The sequence below is a fragment of the Phyllostomus discolor genome, chromosome 7 (genome assembly GCF_004126475.2).
Source record: "Phyllostomus discolor isolate MPI-MPIP mPhyDis1 chromosome 7, mPhyDis1.pri.v3, whole genome shotgun sequence".
NCBI classification, from domain to species: domain Eukaryota; kingdom Metazoa; phylum Chordata; class Mammalia; order Chiroptera; family Phyllostomidae; genus Phyllostomus; species Phyllostomus discolor.
The window spans coordinates 56,558,949-56,580,888 of NC_040909.2; the positions used below are offsets into that span (position 1 = coordinate 56,558,949).

The window sequence follows — 21,940 nt, forward strand, 5'->3', positions numbered from 1 at the left end:
CCACCCTGGTCCCTGCGCCTGTCCCTGGAACCTTATTGTCCTGAAGCACTCTCTTTACCGTCTGATTTTTTGGTGTCTGCTACAACTTTTGGTCTCTTATTTTCATATACACTGAGGTACTGTTGGCTGTTGCTCTTTTACTCCATAGATCAGCTAGGATTTTCTCCCATGTGTAGAGGGAAGTGGAATCTGCTTCCTCTTACCCCAATGCCATCTTCCCAGGAACCCTTACTTGAATATTTTTTACTTGCTACTCTCTTCCTAGAATACTCTTCTTCTCCCTCTTACCTGGATATAACTTGCATGCTGCTTTATTTCTGCTTAGCTATTCTTTCCTTCAGACAGCTATTCATCATGTTCCCTCCAGTCCTCTGGAAGTACGTACCATGTTTTTCTCTAATATGATCCAAATATTCTCACCACAGTAAAAGACTGTCATGGTGCCAGTTCATTCACTTCTTTGTATCCCCAAATAGACAGGAAGTTCCTTGGAAGTGTGGGAAAGATACATTTACTTATTTAGTCAACAAGTATTTGGGAACACCGACTTCATACCAAGCACTGTGCATAATGGCAGAGAGTAAGAAACAAAGTCAAGTGTGTTATTTTTCTTCAGGGAAGTGGTCAAATAAAACGAACAGGTGAATAAATGATGCCAAAGAAATATAGATATTAAAGTCTGCTCATGTAAAAATAAAAACAAAATAGTGGGGCCAGTATGGGAATGGGCTGGGCTCAGAAGGTCTACTCCAGACAATGTAGTCCTATTTTAAAGGAGAACAGCTTATTGACAGAGAGTTGAAGAGGTGAGTGTGTCATAATCTAGACACTTAGGTGTGAGATAAGGAGATATTGCTTTCTTTATTAATGTATTTTAGGGCCCAATTTCAGTCTCTGTCCAATTTCAGTGTTCAGTAACTCTTCATTTCATTTCTCAAAAGTAGATCTTGAGATTTTTGGCTGACGAGGTTTATTGGTCAGGCAATGCCAGGAAGCATGATAATGAGTGGGGAGAAGAGATAGGGAAAGAAGGAAGCCAATTAACGGCATGTGAATGAGCAGATGTTGCTGCAGACAACTGGGACTGAACCTTGGTGGGATCCTATGAGAAACTGTATTGCACACACCTGAAAATTTCCCCACAGAAGTGCAAGGACACTGGGGTTTTATTCATCAATTTTCATCCCACATTGCTTTGAGTTAACTCCCAGAGATTTCCCTGTTGCCTCAGTCACAGGCTGAGCACATTCCCACTGCCTGAGAAGGCCCTCAGCACAGATACTCAGGTGTTTGAGCAGAAAGCCCTTGGTGTGTAGGAGGACTTTCCTCCTAAAGCTGCAGGTGGCCACTAGGGGAATCTAGGCAAGACATCAACAACTTCTTCTATAATAAATAAGTGAGAGTGTATAAATGAATCAAAGCACAAATAATTGTACTGGATGGAAGAGGAGTGGCTCAATGAAATCAGCCCAGAGTTCTTGCTCCAGGAGAGAGTCAGGGAAAGTCCCTCAATGGCAGTGGTCTGTTGGAGCCCAGCTGATTGTACAATTCTATTCCCCAAAAGTTTAGAAGTATTATGTTAGTTACTTGGAACTGGCCATGGTGGGTGTATTTACACAATGGAATTTGGCAAATTCTATAAATGAAAGCTTTTTCCTCTGGAGGTCTGATTGTCAGCACACACAGCTTGGTGGTAATAAGAGTACCAGTACTAGGTCCCAATCTACCAATACCTTTCCTACCAGTCTCCTTACTCTCACTTCTTCCAAGGCATCTTTCATTCCTGAGGTTGTTTATCAGGCCTTGGAATGTGTCCCCTCCCTGACATCAATGTAGACCACAGATTCCTATGAGAGCCATTAATCAGCTTTATTTCTTGTCCTCCTCCAACCTATTGCTTTCACTATACCTTGAAAATTAACCAGCAGGATTAATAGCAGCTTTCATTGATATTCCTTGTGTGGTTCAATCAGTTCCAAGGAGAGATGCTTGCCTTCTTGTCAGGGGAAAACCTTTGGTTTCATTAACTGTGCAAAGATATTCCTGATTTGGGTAATTTTGGTTTATGGGTGTCTATTAAGCCAGAAAATACTAGGCAATTCTTCTGTTCTAATTCACCTGAATGTATTTCTAATCAGGCTGCATGCAACAGATATCTCCACTGGCCAATTTTATCCACTTAGTAAACTTTTGTTGTCAGGAATAGAGTCGTACACCATTTAAGACAGTAGTAAAATGAGGGTGTGTTGCAGGAGATTTATCTTGGTCTCCTGGACTCAAGGGAAGTGAATGATTGGGCTAGTGGTTATGGTATTTATACATTGGAACATGCTAGAGGTGAGGTATCTGCTTTGTTTGAGGATAAATGGGAGCTTTAGGAAAGATGGGAACACAGAAGTTTTACAATTTTACTTCATTGGGCAAATGGACTTTTGCCCCTGAGTTGTGCCCTCAATGTCTAGAAGAATGAGTGAGAGCACTGCCTTACCAGAAAGAAGGCACATTGATAGCTGAGGATGAACATATGGAGCCCAGAGTTAAGAGAAAATAACACACGTATGCACACAAACACCTATCTTTACATGCCTCATCAAAGTGTTTAGAGAGTTGGCTTCAGATGACAGTCTTCCTCCCAGTCAAACTCTAATCTTTCTCTACACTCAACATACCCAGTCCCTTCAGGCTCCTCTCCCTCCTTTCCTTCCAGGACCCACACCCATTTCTCACTGCATCCTGGCAGCATCACAAAGTGTTCCCATCTCTTCCATCTCCCAGGAAAGGATACTGTCTGTCTAAGGAAAAATGTTAGTCTTGTGGAGCCAAACACCTACAAGAAACACATTTCTCTTGCTAACAGTAATAGACTCTCAGAACCATGGTTGTCAAACTAAGGAAGTTTCTCTTTGCAATATCTTCTAAGACCCTCCTTCTAAAATCCTCCACCCCATCAAGAGTTAAAAGAGGAAGAAGGAAGGAGGGAAGGAAGGAAGGAAGGAAGGAAGGAAGGAAGGAAAGAAGGAAGGCAGGCAAAGCACCTACTCTGCTTGACTAGTGAGCTCAGAGGTATATGTTTGTGAGACACTCAGGAAAAACATAGAGAGCCTCATGCCATATAAGCACCATGGTGTGTTTTTGGGTAAAGAAGGCTGGACCATTTGATATGCCTTCTGCCCACATGGCCAAAAATTCTTTCTCTTGTTCTAAAAGAATACTGACTCAGAGAATCTAGAGACAAGGATTCTAGTTTCAACTCCACTTAGTTGAGTCGGGACAAGTGAATTTTGCTCTCTAGTTATCAATTTCTTCAGTAGTATGGCAATATTTTTAACATTTGAGGAAGGCTACAAACCTGCTGTTACATGTGTTCTCTCAGCTAATGGACACAAACACATGGGAGGTAAATATGATTCTCCACCTATTTCACCAACCAATGGCCAAGGTAACCTTCCACTGGCTCTTTGAACTTATCGGGCTTTTCCTCCCTGGGGCTTTTCCTTGTGCTTTTCCCTGTTCCCAGAGCACTTTCCTTCACCCCAACCCCTTTCTTCATGGCTTTCTCTGTCATCTTCAAGGTTTCAGCTTAACTGTGAAGTCCTCAATTATAACTTCCAGTCTAGAAAGCTTCCCCTCAATATATGTAGCACAAGTTGTAATTACTTCATATGTATGCTCTTGTTGATTCCGCCTCCTGCATCCTGTGTTAAACTCTGTAGTGGGCAGGAGCCTTCTTTGTCTTTTCTCCAATTTTTTTACATTTCTGTTCCCTACCAGCTGGCACTTAGTAAGTACACCATTAAATATCTGCTAAATGAACCAGCAAATGTGTCCTGATGTGGTAGATGTAGGAGCTAAGGTTTGGAGAAGTTAAATATCTTGCTCAGTGTCAGACAGCTGGGAATTACACTCAAGCTTAGGTCTACCTGACTCTAGAACTGCTCCATGGACTACTGGGAGGGAAATTTGTGGGAGGATTTCCAAAATTTCCTCCCACTCTACATTCCCCTACAACAGCACTAGAATTTTGACTCCCCAAAAGTTTCCAGCCCCCTCTTCCCATTCTGTCTTAATGTATTCTAATTACGGGACCAGGCCCTTGGCTAATATACTCTGAAGGAGTTGATTTCACTCAAATCCATAACCAGCTATCCTGTAACCTGTTATTCACTCAGCAGGATCTGACTCTTTCAGTGTTATACAGCTATTATTTAATCCTCATATTATGATATTACTTAACTTGATATCAGTCACACAGTATGATTTCTCTTTAATCAGTGAGGACCATGGGAAAAGAGAAAGTTAAGCACAAAGACCATGGGCATTATATTTAACTCCTGTGCTGGACTCAGACCAGGTGTGAGAACTCAATAGAAGTAAAAAGAAAAAAATAGTGGTGTGTGTGGTTTCAATAGTATGATGCCTTCGTCTATGCATCTAACATTTTGAACAGTTGAATGTAATTATCATTCCATCTTAAGTTCATTACATGGTAGTATTAGTAATATATTACTGTATATAAAGCACTTTAAAATAGATGAAATTCCAAGGATTATTTCTTTCTAGCCATTAAGTGCTAAAATTATCAGGATTTGTCTTTATGCCTTTTACTCTAACTTGCTATGCTTTAATATTTCAAGGAATTTTTTTAAGATGCAGTTGTTTGAAGGCTATGCTATTCTTCCACCTCTTTAGTCAAAGAATAAATGCCAATTACACACATGGCTCTTGCCCCAGAGAAATGCACATGTGTAAATACCACACAAATCTCTTCATGAATTGAGAGGGGCTGCAAATGAATACACACTCCATCTCATTTAGTTCTTTCATTGACTCAGAAAGATACAGGGATTTCCCTGTTTGACAGGTGAGGAAGTGTGGACAGGAAAAGAGCTCTCTCCACAGGTGTACCACAGGGTTTTGGGTGCCATTTCTTCATTCCTTCTTTTGGAAGAAGACTTTCCAAGGGTGCCATCATGACATGGCACAAAGACAGAGACACTCAATATTGTATGAGTGTCTAGATTTAAGTATTGAGCAACTAAGATCACTTTCTCTTTATTCCTACCAATACAAAGAACTGTCACAAAGAGTATTTGGTCATGAGAAGTAATCAAATCCATGCCACAGGGATAAAAATCAGGTTCCCTTCTGCCCTGATATTCTGTGTACATCATCCCCACTGTGGAGTGGACTGGGGTAGCTCCTGCATATTCCTCACCTCCCATCAGTGAGTCAAACTAGGAAAATCAGAAAAAACAAAAATGGCCAGTCTTTCTGGAGAGCATGATGTTGGTTCACTGGGACTAATGGTTGTACAGACTTGGCTAGAGATGAGTAAGTTTAAATGCCATTATTTTGTGGTCTGGAACATCTTACCAAGGAGCTTATCCACATCCACTTACAGTAATAACATTTGATAGCATTTATTGAATGTTTATTCTGTGCCAAGACCTGTTGTAAATGTTTTATACATATTAACACATAGAAACCTGGTTTGCTTTTACCATATATACTATATATTTTAGACAAGTTATTTCCATTTTTAAAATATTGATTTTAAAACTAACAACTTAAAACTGCCACACACATAAAAATGACACACCAACTATTGCTTTCCCTGTGAAGGTCTTATCATTAACCAGTCTTTTTCTATTAAAGTTAAGTAGACAATTGGGACAAAAAGTTCTGAGGCTCTTCTTCTACCACCGATTGAGGGAGGCAGTAGGTATTATGGACAATACTTATTTTGCCTTCTGAACTTTCTGAGCAGACATGGTGACTGTTGCTAGCTTCATCAGTCTTCTTGTCTACAGCAACTGTCTGATTCATGTCATGAACAGCAAAATGATCCAGAGGACCTGTTATCAATGCTATTTTATTGATGTGGGGACCAAGGCATGGAGAAATGAACTAACAATGCCAAAGTCACATTCCAGAGCCTATACATTTATAGTTACCGTAAGGAAACAAATAACTCCTCTAGCTATGCAAAGTGAGCTAGTGTTCCTAATAGGGATCCTAACCTACTATAAGAAGCTGAATTCCAAATGTTGAAATAAAATAAATGGGACTATTACAGCATGGATCAGTGTTAAGTGCACTTGACCAGCTTTTTTTGGAAACAAGGAAATTGTTTTGAATTTAGCTATACTACATGGAAAAAATTGGCATTTTCTTTCCATCTTCAGCTCTACCTACCCTCCCAGGTATATCTTCTTTTTTAAAGAAATCTTTGAGTTTATGCTTCTCATTTTTATTGCCTACTTTACATAGATCGATGTCTACACCAGGCTACACAATGATATTAGTTGGTAACCAGTTGAACCTTTTAATAGTTGGCTTAGAAAGAGCAACTCACACACAGATTTGACCACCAAGAGTAGCTTGAGCTCATACATGCTGGGGTCTTCAGCTCTGAAATGGCACCTTTTAGATACTCACCTACTTGTCCTCCACCCTTTAGCTCTAAAATTCTCTGATCATGCCTTTTTAATAATCTATTTCAAAAGACAAACATGTTTTTTGAGGAAAAATACAGAGAAACAAAAAGAAGACAGAAAGAACACACCTCAAATTCTTCCCACCTAGAAACATCCATCATTAATCATGTGGTGCAGGTAGCTTTCCAGATCCTTTGATGTGAGATGACATCTCGAGCATCTGAAGCATGACGGCTCTTTACACACACAAATACAGATGTTTTTCTTTGTGTTTAATTAATCTCCAAGCAAAATGGCTTCAGCTGGCCATATTATTTTTTCAGACACCACCTCTCCATTGTCCTCCATCATTCTGGCCTTCATCTTTCAGCCTGAACCACACATGGAATTGCACTTTAGAAGGACCATAACTTCAGTCAGTCCAGACGCTAAGCTCATATTGATATTTCTCATCTGATCAGCATCACTCTAATATCCACTTTGTCTTTTGTTCTTGACAGCTTTTTGCAATCTTTGCATTTGCAACATGTGGTGGTTATTCTGGAGGTCTGCGGCTGAGTGTGGACTGCGTCAACAAGACAGAGAGTAATCTCAGCATTGACATAGCGTTTGCCTACCCATTCAGGTAAGGCATAGGGGCTTGTGCCCACTGGCCTCACAAGGAGGGCACTATCTTCCTTCTCTCATTTCTCAAAAAATGATGCAGGCTTCCAGGGACTTCTGAGTAAATAGTAAGATTTTTTCCTGAATCCACAAAACACCCAAATAAGTAAAATATCCAACTACCACCTCTCCCTGGGAGGTTTATGAGTTGTACCTTCAAACCAGAATTGACTCTCTTCCAAGAAAATGCTGCAAGTGGTCCAGTATTGAGGATTATCAACATAGAGGCTTTAATTATACAGTCCTTTTCTCCCTATCTGTATTTCCAGTCTTAAGGTCTTCCAAATTCTAAATAGGATTAATGTCACCTCTAATTTCGTATTGACTGTGAAATCTTGGCAGATAATATACTTAATAATATTAATATCTAATGTTAATTCTGTGTGTCAGACACTTGCTGTTTACTTGTTAATCTTACTTAGTCATCACAATGACCTTTGAGAGGAGCACAATTACCATCACCATTTAAAATGAGGAAACAGGCACAGATATGTTTCCTCACATTCCCTGGGCTAGTAAATGGGGGAGTTGGGGTTTGAGCCCACTTGGGGTAAGACCAGGACTCATGTATCTATTTCTATACTTAATTTGGTTGAGATAATTCTTTCAACATCTTCAGTCTGAACGATAATACCTTATCTTTGTCTTTGCCTTATCTATAAAATATATAGCAGTGCTTGTCCCAAATCAAACATGTTGTGATTCTGACCCATATGCAATATGTATTAATTAAGTTTAATTTTGAAATAATTTGTGCTATAAAACTCCCAAATTCTTGGCACCAAATAACTGGTACAATTTTTTAAAACAACTTGTTTGCAACACAATGTTTGGCATCTTATTAATACACTTTCATTTAATTTAACAAACATGTATTGAGTAATCACCTTGTGCCATACACTGTGCTAGCTCTGGAATTACAGAGAAAAGTAGAAATTGGCCTCAAAAAGCTTCTTAAACATGCAAGTGGAGTGCTTTCCAAAATCTTCCTCAAGGGGCCCTAGATAAGTTAATGTTTCTAAAAAGAAAGGAAAGAAGAAAAGAAGGGAGGGCAAAGGGAAAGGAGGGAGAATTTAAAAATTATATAATCAATTAAGTTTAAAAAAATAATTCCTAGCACTTTGCCATTCTAATGCACATTTTGAATCACCAAGAGAAGCACAGTGTTTCCCAACTGTGTCTGACCACAGAAACCTTTTCTCCCTGAACCTCTCAGGGGATTTATATGTCATGGAACATATCCTTGATACATTGATATAGGGAACTTTTCCTAATTCAAAACACAAGTGATTTAGTTCATAGGCAATGAATCACAGGGTAGTGGTATTTACACTAAACAGTTTGTACTTAACAGTTCTTTTTATTTTAATCATTGTTCAAGTACAGTTTTCTCCCTTTTACTACCATTACAACCCACCCACCCATCCCTCCCCACTTCCCTCCCATTACTTACTTAACAGTTTTTAAGAATAAAACTGATAAAAGTCGCAAGCCCTCTGCTCAAGTAGATACTCTCCTAACTAATGAGAGAATCCAAAGATCAGGTTAACTACACAAGCAAGTTAAAATAAATCAAGCAAATATTAAGCAAAGGACCCCTGGTAATTTGGTAAAAAGAGCTTTCTGTGCTGCTGAAAATGGAGGTAGGGGGTCCTTAACATTTTGGAGTTTTGGGTGAACTCCTTGGCTTTAATGGAGAATGGCCAAGCCAATTCGAGCTGACTGAACAACATATAGAATCTAGAATCACAGATAGATATTACCAATGTCTGGACAGCACAGGTGAGATGCTTAGTGACATTAGTCATGAAATTGTGAGGTCTGCATTGCCTTCTATAATGATTTCCCACCAAGAGGTGTGATAGGAGTAGGTGGCTTGAAAGTCAAACTTTTAAGATATGAAGAACAACAGGTCACTAAACATGAGGTACAAGTCTCTCTGTCTGTCTCTCAAACTGGAAAAGAATAATCAAGAGACCTCTAAAGATAGAAGACCAGTATCTGGGTTGGGGTAGGATGGAGAACAAAGTAACATTTAATTTCTTGCCATCCTGGGCTGTGTAAAGTTTGAAAAAAAAAAAACCCTTCAAGAACATAATTTCCAGCTATGGGCTTCTTCATTTTCTTCCGAGAACATATTACTTGCCCAATTAAAGGCAACTGAAGAAATTGTTTGTTGCCATTTACAAATACAGTGACTCACTCATTTGAAAGAATATTACTTGGGTTCTGAAACATAGATGATCAACCACTGTTTTTTTTTTAGTAGCAGAACTTTTCATCTATGGCCATACCACCCTGAACGTGCCTGATCTCTTCTGATCTGGGAAGCTAAGCAAAGTCAGGCCTGGTTAGTACTTGGATTGGAGTGAGTAGCACAGCTTTTCTTCTAAACATTACTCTGCTAAGAAGCTCTGTATAGAAAACACATATAAATCATCGAAAAAGTTGGAGTAGGGGAAGAAAGGGGCTTGAAGCATCCAACTGTTCTTTCTCAGCCCTCTCCCTGCCACATGTATTGCAACCCCCCATGATCTCCTCACCCCTCACCCCATCCCACCCCAGCACTCTGTACCACTCCTACAAAATGTCCTAAGAACCTTAGGTCTCCTAGAAGTAATTTAAAATCACTGTTCTAGAAGAAAGCAAGAATGCTTTTCCTACTGTGCTTACCACATCTATTTACTGACTACTGTTCAGGAGCCTAATCACCCCACAGAGTGCATTATAGTTTTATCCTATTAATGCCCATCTAGGAGATGTACATACCATTCTAAAGAGGCTCAGTTTTACTAGAGTTTCAGTTTCAATTATACATTTGGATATTTTAAAATGTTGTACCCTTATCTTCTTGGGAAAGATTTGGGTAATAAGTGATGATGTCTAGAATTCATACAGATTATTTTGAAGTCATTAGTTTCAGAAGAAGTTGGATTAGCAAGAAGCTGGTAATGTAAATCATTAAAAAGTTATTTTCTCCCAAATGTTCACAAACCAATATAAGTGATTTGATTATAATCTTAGAAATAAAATAAGAGCATTCAGCAGCTTCTAAGTATTCAGTTTATTGCAAACACAGGGAATATAATAAACTCTCATACCAAGTCATTTGAACAAAAACAAGGACAATAGTCCCCCCTTATACTCAGGGGATATGTTTCAAGAACCCCAGTGGATGTATGAAATTTTGAATAGTACCAGACCCTATAAATACTATGTTTTTCCTACACGTACATACCTATGTTAAGTTTAATTGATAAATAAGACAGAATAAAAGATTGACAATAGCTAACACTAAAGTAGAATGATTATAACAATGCACTGTAATAAAAGTTACATGAGTTACACTGTACTCACCCTTCTTCTTGTGAAGGTGTAAGATGACAAAGTTCCTATGTGATCAGATGAAGTGAGGTGAATGAGGCATTATTAAGTAAAGAGTGATGAACACAAGCATTGTGACACTACTTCAGTCATTCTAATCACTGAGTCATCTACAGTGTGGAAATGCTGGACAAAGTGATGATTCAAATCCTGAGCAGGACAGAAACAGATGGCATGGGATTTCATCGCACTACCTAGAGCAGCACACAACTTAAAACTTATAAATTATTTATTTCTGAAATTTTCCATTTAATATTTTCGATCTTGGTTGACCACAGGTAACTGAAATGTGGAAAGCAAAACTTCAGATAAAAGGGGACTGCAGTAGTGTATAAATGACATAAAAGGAAGTTACTTAACTTTTTTTTCCAGATTATCAGATGTATTATAGGAGAATGTCAATTTAGAAATGCTAGATAATTTTAAAAAATATTCACGTGCTATTTCTGATTAATATTCCAAACTGTGTAACTGCTTTACACCACTGTACGTATGTATTTTTGACTCACATCAAAAAGAATATACATTCAGTGTATATCATTTTACTATGGGAATGAAACGTTTGTCACCTGACCTTCCTTCTAATTTGTGGTTAAAATGAGCAAATAATATTTAGCTGTTTTCTCATCTACTAGTATGTACTCATTTGGCAGAAACTTTTTGATAATGGGTGGGAGTTCTGGATTTATTATTTTTAGCACTTTATACACAGAATTGTGAAGTAGAGTTTCTTATTTTAATGAATTAAATATATTCGGAGAAAGCCTACTCCAAAAATGCCAATGAACAGTTTGCTTTAATACTCAATGCATGGATCCCACAATGTGCCAAATACTGTGCTATCCACTTTCAGTTCCATTATGTTGTAATCATTACAGCACCTCTTTGAAGAATGTTGCTATTATTCTGATTGAGAAGACTGAGCTGAAAGAAATTTGGTCAACATCACATAGAAAATCAAATCCAAATGTTTGTATTTCATATATTCTACTAATTTGAATAAAAACAGAAGAGGTCCCTGTTCAGTCTGTTGGAAGTAAGCATGGCGATCAGGGCAAAAAATTATGATGGAGAAAGTGACAAAGTCAGAAAGGTAGATTTTGACAAGATTTTAGAAGATTGTGAGTTTCTAAATGATTAATAGGGAGAAATAGTTAAAGATTACAAAAAGGATAAGGGAAATCATTTGAAATGAAGGGTATAAATTTGGCTTTCATCCTGTACAGTGTAAGGTACTTTATGTCATGAAGTTTTCTTGTATATCTCATGTAATGAGAGAGAGATGCAACTGACTGGAGCTCTAAGAGCCACCTTCACACTATGAAATGTAATTCCTGGAAGAAGCACAGTGGCCAAGACAGTTGGAAGGACCAGAGGAACATGACAAACTGGACAGAGCCCAGGGTGAGCTAGAGGTGCCCACACTTATGAGAATCGAAGGAGAGGGGAAACTAAGGAGGGCCTAGAGGAGACAAATGGACAAGAAGTGGGACAACCAGGAGAGTGTAGCCTTCACAGAAAGTAAGAAATCTTCACTAGTGGTACCACTCAATACTTCAAAGAAGTAAAGGAGTTAAAACTAAGAAAAGGCCAGTGTATAGAATTAATGGTGGTTATTAAGGACTTTTGCAAGATATTTCAGCAGGAAGGAAAGCATGCCAGGCTGTTGAATGGGAAATGGAGTTAGATGTTTTTCCTCAGATAAGTAAAATGCAAAATTCTAAGGACTCTAACCAATCTTACATTAAGCCTGTATGAGATGATTTTTGTGGAGAAAGAGACTAAGTTTCTTAATGACCCTCTTCTGGAGAAGGTGTTCACCTCTGGTTTCCTGAAAGTAATTTGATGACATGATGATAAACTTGCCATCTTGGCTAGACAATAATAAAAATTTCCAATGTGTAAAAATCTTCCATAATTTGAGAATAACTGAATATAGAGAATAACAGAAGTTTCATAATGAAATATGTATTATTGGGTTGGTAAAAATGTTTGTTTGTTTTTTCATAAGATGACTCTAAGTAGTACTTAGTTGTCTTTAACTTCATTCAAAACAATTTTGTTAGATTGTATTGTGACTGCTGTCATATTAGAGTGCATTTTTTATATAAAAAACATAAAAATTGGTGAATTTTTGTGCAGCCATTTTGATAGCAAAGATGAAAGAAAATATGCAACATTTTTGGCATATCCTGCTTTATTATTTCAAAAAAGGTAAAAATGCAATGAAACACACACAAAAAGATTTGTGCAGTGTATGGAGAAGGTGCTGTGACTGATCAAATGTGCCAAAAGTGGTTTGCTAAGTTTCTTGGTACTATTGACATTTTGGCCAAATAATTACTTGCTATAGGGCTTTCTTATGCAGTGGAAGATGTTTAGCAGCACCTCTAGAAGCCAATAGTGGGAGATAGCCAACATACTCCAAATATCCAAATCAAAAAATCATTGGTCAAAATAAAAATATTTCTTTTATTTTATAGAAAAAATTAAATGGACTTTTGGCCAAACCAATATTATGCCATTTCCATTTCTAAAGACCCCATCAATTTCAAATATTCAAACTAAACCATATGTGTAATCACTGCTTTAGATAATTAGCTAGATTGCCTTTAATTAATTTATCTTAAAGAAATAGCTAGATATATAGAGAAAGAAGTGTGTACAAAAGTATTTATTGTTGAATTATTTTAAATCCTACAAAATTAGAAACCAATTAGTGTCCCAAAATAGGGAATCAGTTAAGTAAATTGTATTATATCTATACAAGGAAATTCTAGGCAGGCACTAAAAGTCACTTTCTCCAATAACATTTAAAGATATGTGGAATGCTCTTGACATTGTATTAGGTGAAAGAGCAAAATAGAAGACTCTGTGTATCTAATGAGTCCAATTTTTTTTTTTTTAACCAGCTGGCTAAAGCAGATACTGCCATTGCTGCCCATACTTCCCAGTCCCTCATCATTCATGCTTGCACCTTTTACTGAAAGCCCCTCTGAAAGTTCAGGGGCTTTCTCTAGCCACAGGAACTTGTTTGGTCATTATGCATGTCAGGCTAGAAATGCTGGGAGTTACTGTCTCCTGTGAAAACCCTTATCCAATGACAAATGTGAGTTGGAAGATAAATATTCCAGCTTATCTACCCCTCATGAATACAAACCTAAGTCGTGTTCCATACCATTTTCAAGAGTTACCCAGCAGGGTAACTGCCCTCAGTGGAAAACTGGTCATTAACACACCTTTTATTACGTTCTCTTCCTTTTCCATCTCAATTCTCTACTGACATGTTGGTATTTCCAAGAATGGATCCTCCAAAAAAAATTGCACTCAAATTTTGATGTCAAGGTCTGCTTCTGGAAAATTCAATCTGAGACACTAGCATTGCTTGAATTACCACCATTAAAGAAAATGGATGGATGAATGAATGGAAGGGTGGGTAGATGGATGGATGGCTAGATGGATAGATAGATATCCCTATTTTGTCTCACTCTAAATAGTGTTATAGAATAGTGTTCATGGGAAAACCAGCTTGGTTGGAAATTAGTACCTTCCATTTATAACGTCTCTTTGTGGTCTCATATATGAAGCCACAGTTAGTTTTTTCTGTCCATTGTAGCATGTGTAATAGGTCTTTTCCAACTGACAATAACATGTTCTTTCACTGCATTTTCAAATCTTCTGAAACTAGATGGTTGCTCAGATTTTGAAGATATTTCATGGGGCCTTCCTTCAAAATGGATATTGTGTAAGACATAACTCATAGTTTAAGTCAGTCTATTCCAACTATATTCTTCAAATTTAGTGGCTAAGCATATTAGCCTTTGTCATTAGGATTCCCAAACAACAAAAACTAAACCATATGTGTAGAGATTATGTCATGATCATTTCATCAAAATGTTAACTTCTAGGTGGTGAGATTATGAGTGAATCAAATGTTCTTTTTACATTTGTACAGTTTATCCAGATTTTTTAGAGTAAGCTGTTAAGATTTTTTTTACACTGTTAATGTATTGAGGCAACCACAATAGAGCTTGAACTCTAGAATGAAAGTGGCTCAGTGCAAACTCCCTTGGTACTATTACCTACTAGCTTAGCTGTGTGATATTGAGAAATTGCTTACCATTTCTTTTCTTTATCTGTAAAACAGAGACAATGTTAGCTATTTCATAGAAGTGTTGTATTAAATGAGCAATATATGCAAAATGCTTAACCCAAGTCTGGCATTCAGTAAGTTCTCTTTTAATATATTATTTTTACTTACACAATCAAGAAAGGGTAATTAAAATTAAAGACCTAAAAAAGTAATATTCTACTTAAATAGCAAAATTACTCTCAAGACAAAAAAAAAACAACTTTATTATGTTATATTTTACCCAGAATGGGAGCTTCCCAACCCTCACTGTTCCAATATGCAAACATTAAAAGGTGTGTACATATTTAACTGTCTTACATTTATTAACTTGCTTTTAACCCTTATCTTTAATGCTTCTTTGGGTTGTCCTTGAAGGTATTATTATCAGACTTATTGTTGTTTTTCTCATTAAACTAATGGGAGAATGAAATCCCCCAAAGTGACAGGATGGAGAACACTCAGTGGCACTAGTATGATCCTTCTGTGGTTGCTTGGAATGAGATGAGAGAATGAAACTCTGAGTCTGATCCTTGTGATCCTTGAAACAAAAAATTGAAAGAATGGGCTTCTGTGTTGAAGGAGGGACAAGCTGGGTCTGCTTATCTGGGGGCTGCTCCCTGAAGTTCTCTTCTTTATGATTCAAGCTGCTTGCACTGAGTCAGATTTCCCTTCCACCTGTTCAGAAGGTGGGGACAGATGGAGGCTGATGCTAGGAAAGGTGTGCAGTGTGGGCCATTATCTAGTAATGCTGGCTCTGTCATGGGGAAAGCAGTTTTTCCTTAAGATCCACGCCATAGAGCAGCGATAGTAAACATTTCTTTAAAAACTTTACCATCAGGGCCAATTAGGGGAAAATAAAAATGTTAAGGGCTGCAATTTTGTGTGCCTTGTGTTAAATGCTCCATTTGCAAATTATATTAGAGCAATTTGTTTATTGTTTCTCATAACCAAAGAAATGATACTCTTTTTGGCTAAAATTTTAGAAACTTCATTACTACAGTATATTATTTTAATGTCATGCCTTAAAATAAATTTTATGTGTGATGAGATCTGGTGATTCTGTGGAGCAGAGAGGTGAGATCTGAAGGTGGTATAGTCAAAGCGGTAATGGTGGAACTCTAGTCAAATCTCTGGCTTCAAATGTAAGCTCTGCCACCAAGCAGATGAGCAAATCATAACCCCTCCAGGTTTAACTTTTCTTATTGTATGAAGTGAACAAACTGACAGTAACCAGAGGGGAGATTAGAGAAAGATAACAGGGGAAAGAAGGGAAAGGGTCATAAAGGAATATAAGTAAAGGACCCATGGACAAAGCCAAAGTGGGGAAGGATGGAGGATGGGAGGTGGGGGTGGGTGGGGCAGGGGAAAGTTGTGGTGGGAAAATGGAGACAATTGTATTTGAACAACAATAAAAAAATGATAAAGAAAATAATAACTCTTTCCTCAACATATGGTTGTGGCCATTCAGCTAAGTCATATAAGTTAATTGTGTACCACAGGGTCTGGCACACATCAAGTATTCACTCAGTTGTATTATCCTGGTGGTTGATATTATTAATAGAAGCTAGTACAAGGAGCTGGCACCACAGTATGGCTGTAGACCAAAGACAAGGACAGCCTTATTTGGAAATCTCTGCAGTGAAGAAAGGAGAACTGTAATTTGTAGGGAATGTCTGCAGAGATCATAGAAAATGGGGAAAAATTGCTGCTGGCATGGAAAAAAAGTAATGTATGATGAATTAATCTATTTTACCTCACTCCACTGTTCCCCACCCAACATATGTAACTACTAGTTTAAAACTATTTTGTTGCAATACTCCAAAAGAAGAGTGGTAGTAGAGCATTAGATAGAGAGATGTCTTGGTTTGGGCTCTTCCAGAAGCACACCCTGAGACAAACATCTAATTTTCTTGACAAGTGACCCCTGGAAGCACCAGTAAGGTATGGGGAGTGAGACAGGGAAGGAAAGAAAGCCAAAGAAAGAGTGGATTAATGGGGAAGGTACCACTGTGGTCAACTGGGGCAACCAAGAGTTCTTGACACTGTGGATAATGTGCTTCAGAGGAATTCTATTAGGCATGTGATGAAGCTGGGATAATTATCTACCTACTCCTGTTGGCCATTGGTCAAAGCTGCATCTACAGGTGTTAACTCCCTGGCACTTGGTCTGCATGCAGACCAAGCATGTGCTTGCAGCCCAAGAAAGACTTTGGGCAGAGATTTTGAATGCTTACATTAGAAGACCATCATTATATACAAAACTGCTGAGTGCCAGAGTGACATGGGTGGTCAGCTGATGGTCTCCCCAATACAATGGGAAGACTCTTTAATCATCTTTCCTACATCTGTGAATGACCCCCTGTTGGATCATTTACTCATTGTCTCAAATATTTATTGAGCACCTACAGTGTAAAAAGCCCTGAATTATGTAAGCACTTGATTTCTATTGGTTGATAAGAGGACATGGCCCCTTCCCTTTTGAAATTTGTAATCACATGGGGATAGGAGAAAGACAGTTACATACACACACATACACTCACAGTAGTGGTTATTTCTAAGCAGAGGGTGAACATTGTTCAAAGATGTTGGGAGTGGTGAGGGTTAAAGGTCACCCAGTTATAGAAAATGCTCCAGTAGGGCCTCCCTAAGGAGGTGACATTTAAGCCAGTCAAAAGAGAAGGAGAAAGAATGTCCTAAGCAAAGGGAAGGGCATGGGCAATGTTGAGAAGACATTAAGAAGATCAAGGGACCAGTGGGAAGAGCCTTAGACCAACTGGCTGGGGAAAATCTCTCTGCTGGAGTGACATTGAAGTACAGGCCTACAAGAAATAAGAGAGAGGGAGAGGGAAAGAGTGGGCGCCTTACAGATAACAGAGTAGTATATTGCAGGAAGAGGAGAGAACAGGTACAGAAGTCTGATGTCCAAGTCTGGAGACATTGCCTCTATCAGTCAAGGGTTCATGATAGGTGGTTCAGTTTCTTAAAGTAATATAGAGAAGGACCTAGGTAGACAAAGCTTGATGATTGGAAAGGGGACCGAGAGGCAATCCAGAAGTTAGCAACTGTGGAAACCCATAAAGCCTAAAGTATTTACTACCCAATCCTTAGAAAAAATAAGTTCACTGACTCATGAGCAAGAGGCATAAAGGGAAGTGGTCTCATCAGAGCACAAGATGGGGCCTGTGTGGTAGAAGCAGGGACCATGAAAAACGGAGGCTTCCAGAAGGAGTAGGAACAATAGAAGATGTAGCCACTACTGGAGACGCTGCCCAAAGCAATAAGAGAAAGGGAGAAATACCCTGGCTTCTCCCTCACTCCTGCTTTCCAGTCTCACAACAATGTTGCATTGGGCAAACCTACCTGAAAAGCAGTTGTTAAGGAAATCAGGCTCCAGAGATGCAGAGCAGAGAAGGAGAGGAGCAAAGCATGGAATTGAAAACAAATAAGCAATGACCAGCAGAGTTCCTCTCTGAACTTCAGTTTCCTAATCTACAAAATAAGAAAACTGAATTGAAGCTTTCTTAAGAGAGAATTAGACCTCTAATTATATGGAAATAGAAATACATAGATTTCTTTTTCAGGGGAACAGTTGTACTTGACCTTGGACAGAAAGGCTGATAGTGCTCTAGCCACTGCTACTTTAGAGAGAACAGAAGGAAGTATAAAAATGCAACAGAATTACTTTCAACTTCATGGGGCTTCTTCTAATATTTGGTCTATTTAGGTAAAATCTGAACAGGCCCTTAAAGACCAGGATTGGGGCACTTATTGAAAATGACTGTAGGTTACATAACCAAGGTTGTTATTTCTGTTACGTTCCCATTGGGAGGTGGCAAGTGGCAGAGATTAAATCAGTGTATGCTAAGTGAGGTTTTTATGTAGTTCTCTAGCACACTGTGTAAAATTTTACAGAGTGGTCATGGGTGAGTGGGTGGGCAGAACCTCATTATTTGGGGAATTCAACACCACAGAAGAATGCAAATGTTGCTTTTTTCGAAATTATAAAAATTCATTCTTCCTTATATATCCATATCTGTACCTATATCTATCATCTATATCGGTATCATCTATCTATATCTATCTCTTATATATCTATATATAATCTTCCTTATATATGTTTTCATTTCTACAGTGAGGGTGTGGGAGAGAGAAAGAATGAGAAAGAGAGACTGACTTTGAGTTGCCTAGAAAAGGACAGAAGGATGTGGCTTTATTAACAGCCCAGGAATGTCATAAGGAAGGATCCCACTCATACCCACATGTATGTACTTTTCCTTGAAACTGTTAGGTGTCTGATCCTCAGTCCTATTAACCACCACCTCTGTTTGCTTCTCTTCTGGGGCCAGAGAAATGTTAGAACATTCTTTTTGTCCCATGGAGCTATCAAGCAGGTGGTTAACAGTCACATGATAAATTGCACAAGGTCAAGCTGGCGTCACCTGAGTGACAGAGGCCTGTGTTCCCTCTCTTTTCCCACCCCAAACCAATCCTGAGAGAATAGCATTTTGTCAGCCATGAGGTGGATCTAATTCTCTAGGGGCCATACGCCATACAAAAAGGAGGCAAGTGCTCACGCTGCCTTGCTTGCCAGATGCTCTAGTCAGAACTGAAAAGTCTCATAGCCTGGGATTCAAGAAGTGGCAACTGCAAGGCTGGGATTCACATTCCGAAATCCCCTTCCAGGGTACTGCTGTGGGTATTCAGAGGCCTGAACCTGAATCAGGACTTCAGACTCTATACTAGTGTGATACCTGAATTTATATCACATTGAAAGCTTGTTAAAAATGGGGAGCCAAGATCCTACCCCAGACCTACCCAGTCAGCATTACTATCCTGGGGCCCAGGATTGGCACTTAGTAAAGTCTCCAAATGATGCTTAGACACATAGAAGTTGGAAATCTGCTGACCTAAGGAGAAATAAGTAGAACTTCAACCTGCAATTATCCAGTATTTTGTTTTAACATTGATGGATTTTAACAAATATATTTGAGATTACATTTCTGTTTAAGCAAACACTTGTCTTATTTATTATACTTGACATGATACAATAAAAAAAGAGAAGAATGTGAATAGTAAATGGATGTTTGTTTTCTGTTATTCTAAAATTTTCTGTTGGGGCATATATTACTCTTAGAATTGAAAACAATAAATGGCAAAAAAGCAAATAGTAATTTAAATTTGGTAGAATGACAAACCTACAGCAATTCTACTAACCTTCCCTTAACTCATAATGTGCTTTATAGCATGTCTCCCAAAAAATGTGAAAGTGGTAGTTGCCTTTCCCCCCAGGCCAAGTGGAAATAAGGGTAGAAACAAGAAAGTGAGATGATATGTTGATTCTTTAATTGTGTGTGTGTGATGATTAACAATTATTGATATGGTCATTATCCTTTTGTCACAACAACACTGTACTAGGCAGAAGCAGAGTATTTTTATTTCTCTTTACACAGATCAGCACACAGAGACTTAAATTTTACGCAAGGTCATACAGCTAATAAACCCCAAACCTGGAAACCTACCTAAATCTTCTGACTTCCATGGGTGTCTCAATGGAGTTGTTTGCTATCACCCCAAACTGTCTTCTAACGATGATAACAATGAAGAAGACAATGATCGTAATCATCAAATAAAACCCACCATTTATTGATCATTTTACCGTGTACAAAGAAGTGTGCAAGCATACCACACATTATTATATCATAACATTCCTGTGAGACAACATCCCCATGAAATAACTTCTCTGAACTTCACTTGACAGTGAGGAAACTAAGGCTCATGAGGGTTGAATGACTTGCCCAAATTTATGCATCTAGCAAATGGCAATTCTGGACTTTGAATATCTGATCCTGGCTAAGACCAAGCTCTTCATCATTACGCTGGAAAGAGGAGCAGTGTGTCTTTAAGTTGATGAACCCCCACAATTACAGAGACTCCTTCTGTCATCTCCTAAGATTTATAGCCTGCTCTCTACAGACAGGCAGACTGGGCAGGCAAGAGGGATTTAGGGAATGGTTCTCAGGGACATTGTATTCCTTAAAACTTAGAATTGCTTTTCCAGTTGACTTCCCAAGTCCAGCAATAACTGTGAAGGAAAAATAATTCCAGCCTGGATCAGTTATGATTGCCCTCTTTTTCCTATTTGCAGCTGACCAGAATTTGAAATAAATTTTGAAAGCCTCTATGCAAAAGTAGCAGTTGTCTCCTGAGGCTAAATTTTAAGGAGTAACATAAATGGCAGTGTTTTCTAAGAATAAAGTTACTCCAAAGGGTTTAGTGCTACAAAAGATTCTCATTTCTCTGGCAAAGGGGTGGATTGCAGAGGGAAGCAGGAGTTGAGGAGTCAAGAGGTCTCAGATACTAATTAGGAGACTTGATTAGAAAGATCTTTAGTTTAGTTGCTCAAGTCTAGCACTGAGATACCAGAAATAAGTGGGTAGTACAGAGAACCAGTTTTCCTAATTGCAGAGTTGGGACTTCTTCTGAGATACACTCAATTAGCTCTTGGGCTCTTTGGATACTAACTGAGAATTAAGCTTAACAATTCATGTGTTATTTTAGCATACCTACCAAGAGTTTACCTTTCCATCATTTCTTTTACCACCTTAAATCCCATTATCTAAAGGTTACACTTTTTGAAATACATATTCATTAGAAAAAAAAAGAATATATATTCATTCTAAAAAACCCCATTATGGAAAAACAAATGAAGGAACATATTAGAATCCCCCATTTAGAGAAATGTAATTTCTCTGAGATAATCACTATCAAAAGTGATGTATACATATGATCTCACCTATAAGCAGGATCTAGTCAACAAAACAAACAAGCAAGCAAAATATGACCAGAGACATTGAAATGAAAAACAAACTGACAATAACCAGAGGGGAGAGGGGAAAGGGTAATGGGGTGAAAAAAGGGAAATGTCATCAAGGAACATGTATAAAGGACACATGGACGAAACCAAAGCTGGGTTGGATCGAGGGTGGGAGGTGAGATGGGTGTGGGGGGGAGGAGTAGTGAGAGGAAAATTGAGACAACTGTACTTGAATAACAATTTAAAAAGTAATAATAAAAATAAATTTTAAAAAGTTTTGATGTATATTATTTCATACTTTCCCTTTGCATGTACTCATTTTTTATGCAAACTGATTCTGGTGTAAATATTATTTTGCAAATAATTCTTAATTTTTAAAAAATTATAGATAGCTTTCCTTGTCAACCTTAATGTATCTACCATGTTTTATTGGCCTCATAGCTAGGCCATAATTTATTGCATAGCTAGACCAGAATTTATTAAGCCAATTATCTATTGATGGACATTTAG

General features: G+C 38.2%; 1 protein-coding gene across 2 annotated transcripts in view; it reads left to right on the forward strand.

The window, feature by feature from the left end:
* SYNPR (synaptoporin) overlaps nt 1-21,940 on the forward strand; it is a 363,312-nt gene that overhangs the window by 221,151 nt on the left and 120,221 nt on the right. For both annotated transcript variants that reach the window (XM_028518697.2, XM_028518698.2), the window contains one exon: nt 6,938-7,062. In XM_028518697.2, the coding sequence (XP_028374498.1) occupies nt 6,938-7,062 (125 nt within the window). The remainder of the gene's footprint in view (nt 1-6,937; nt 7,063-21,940) is intronic.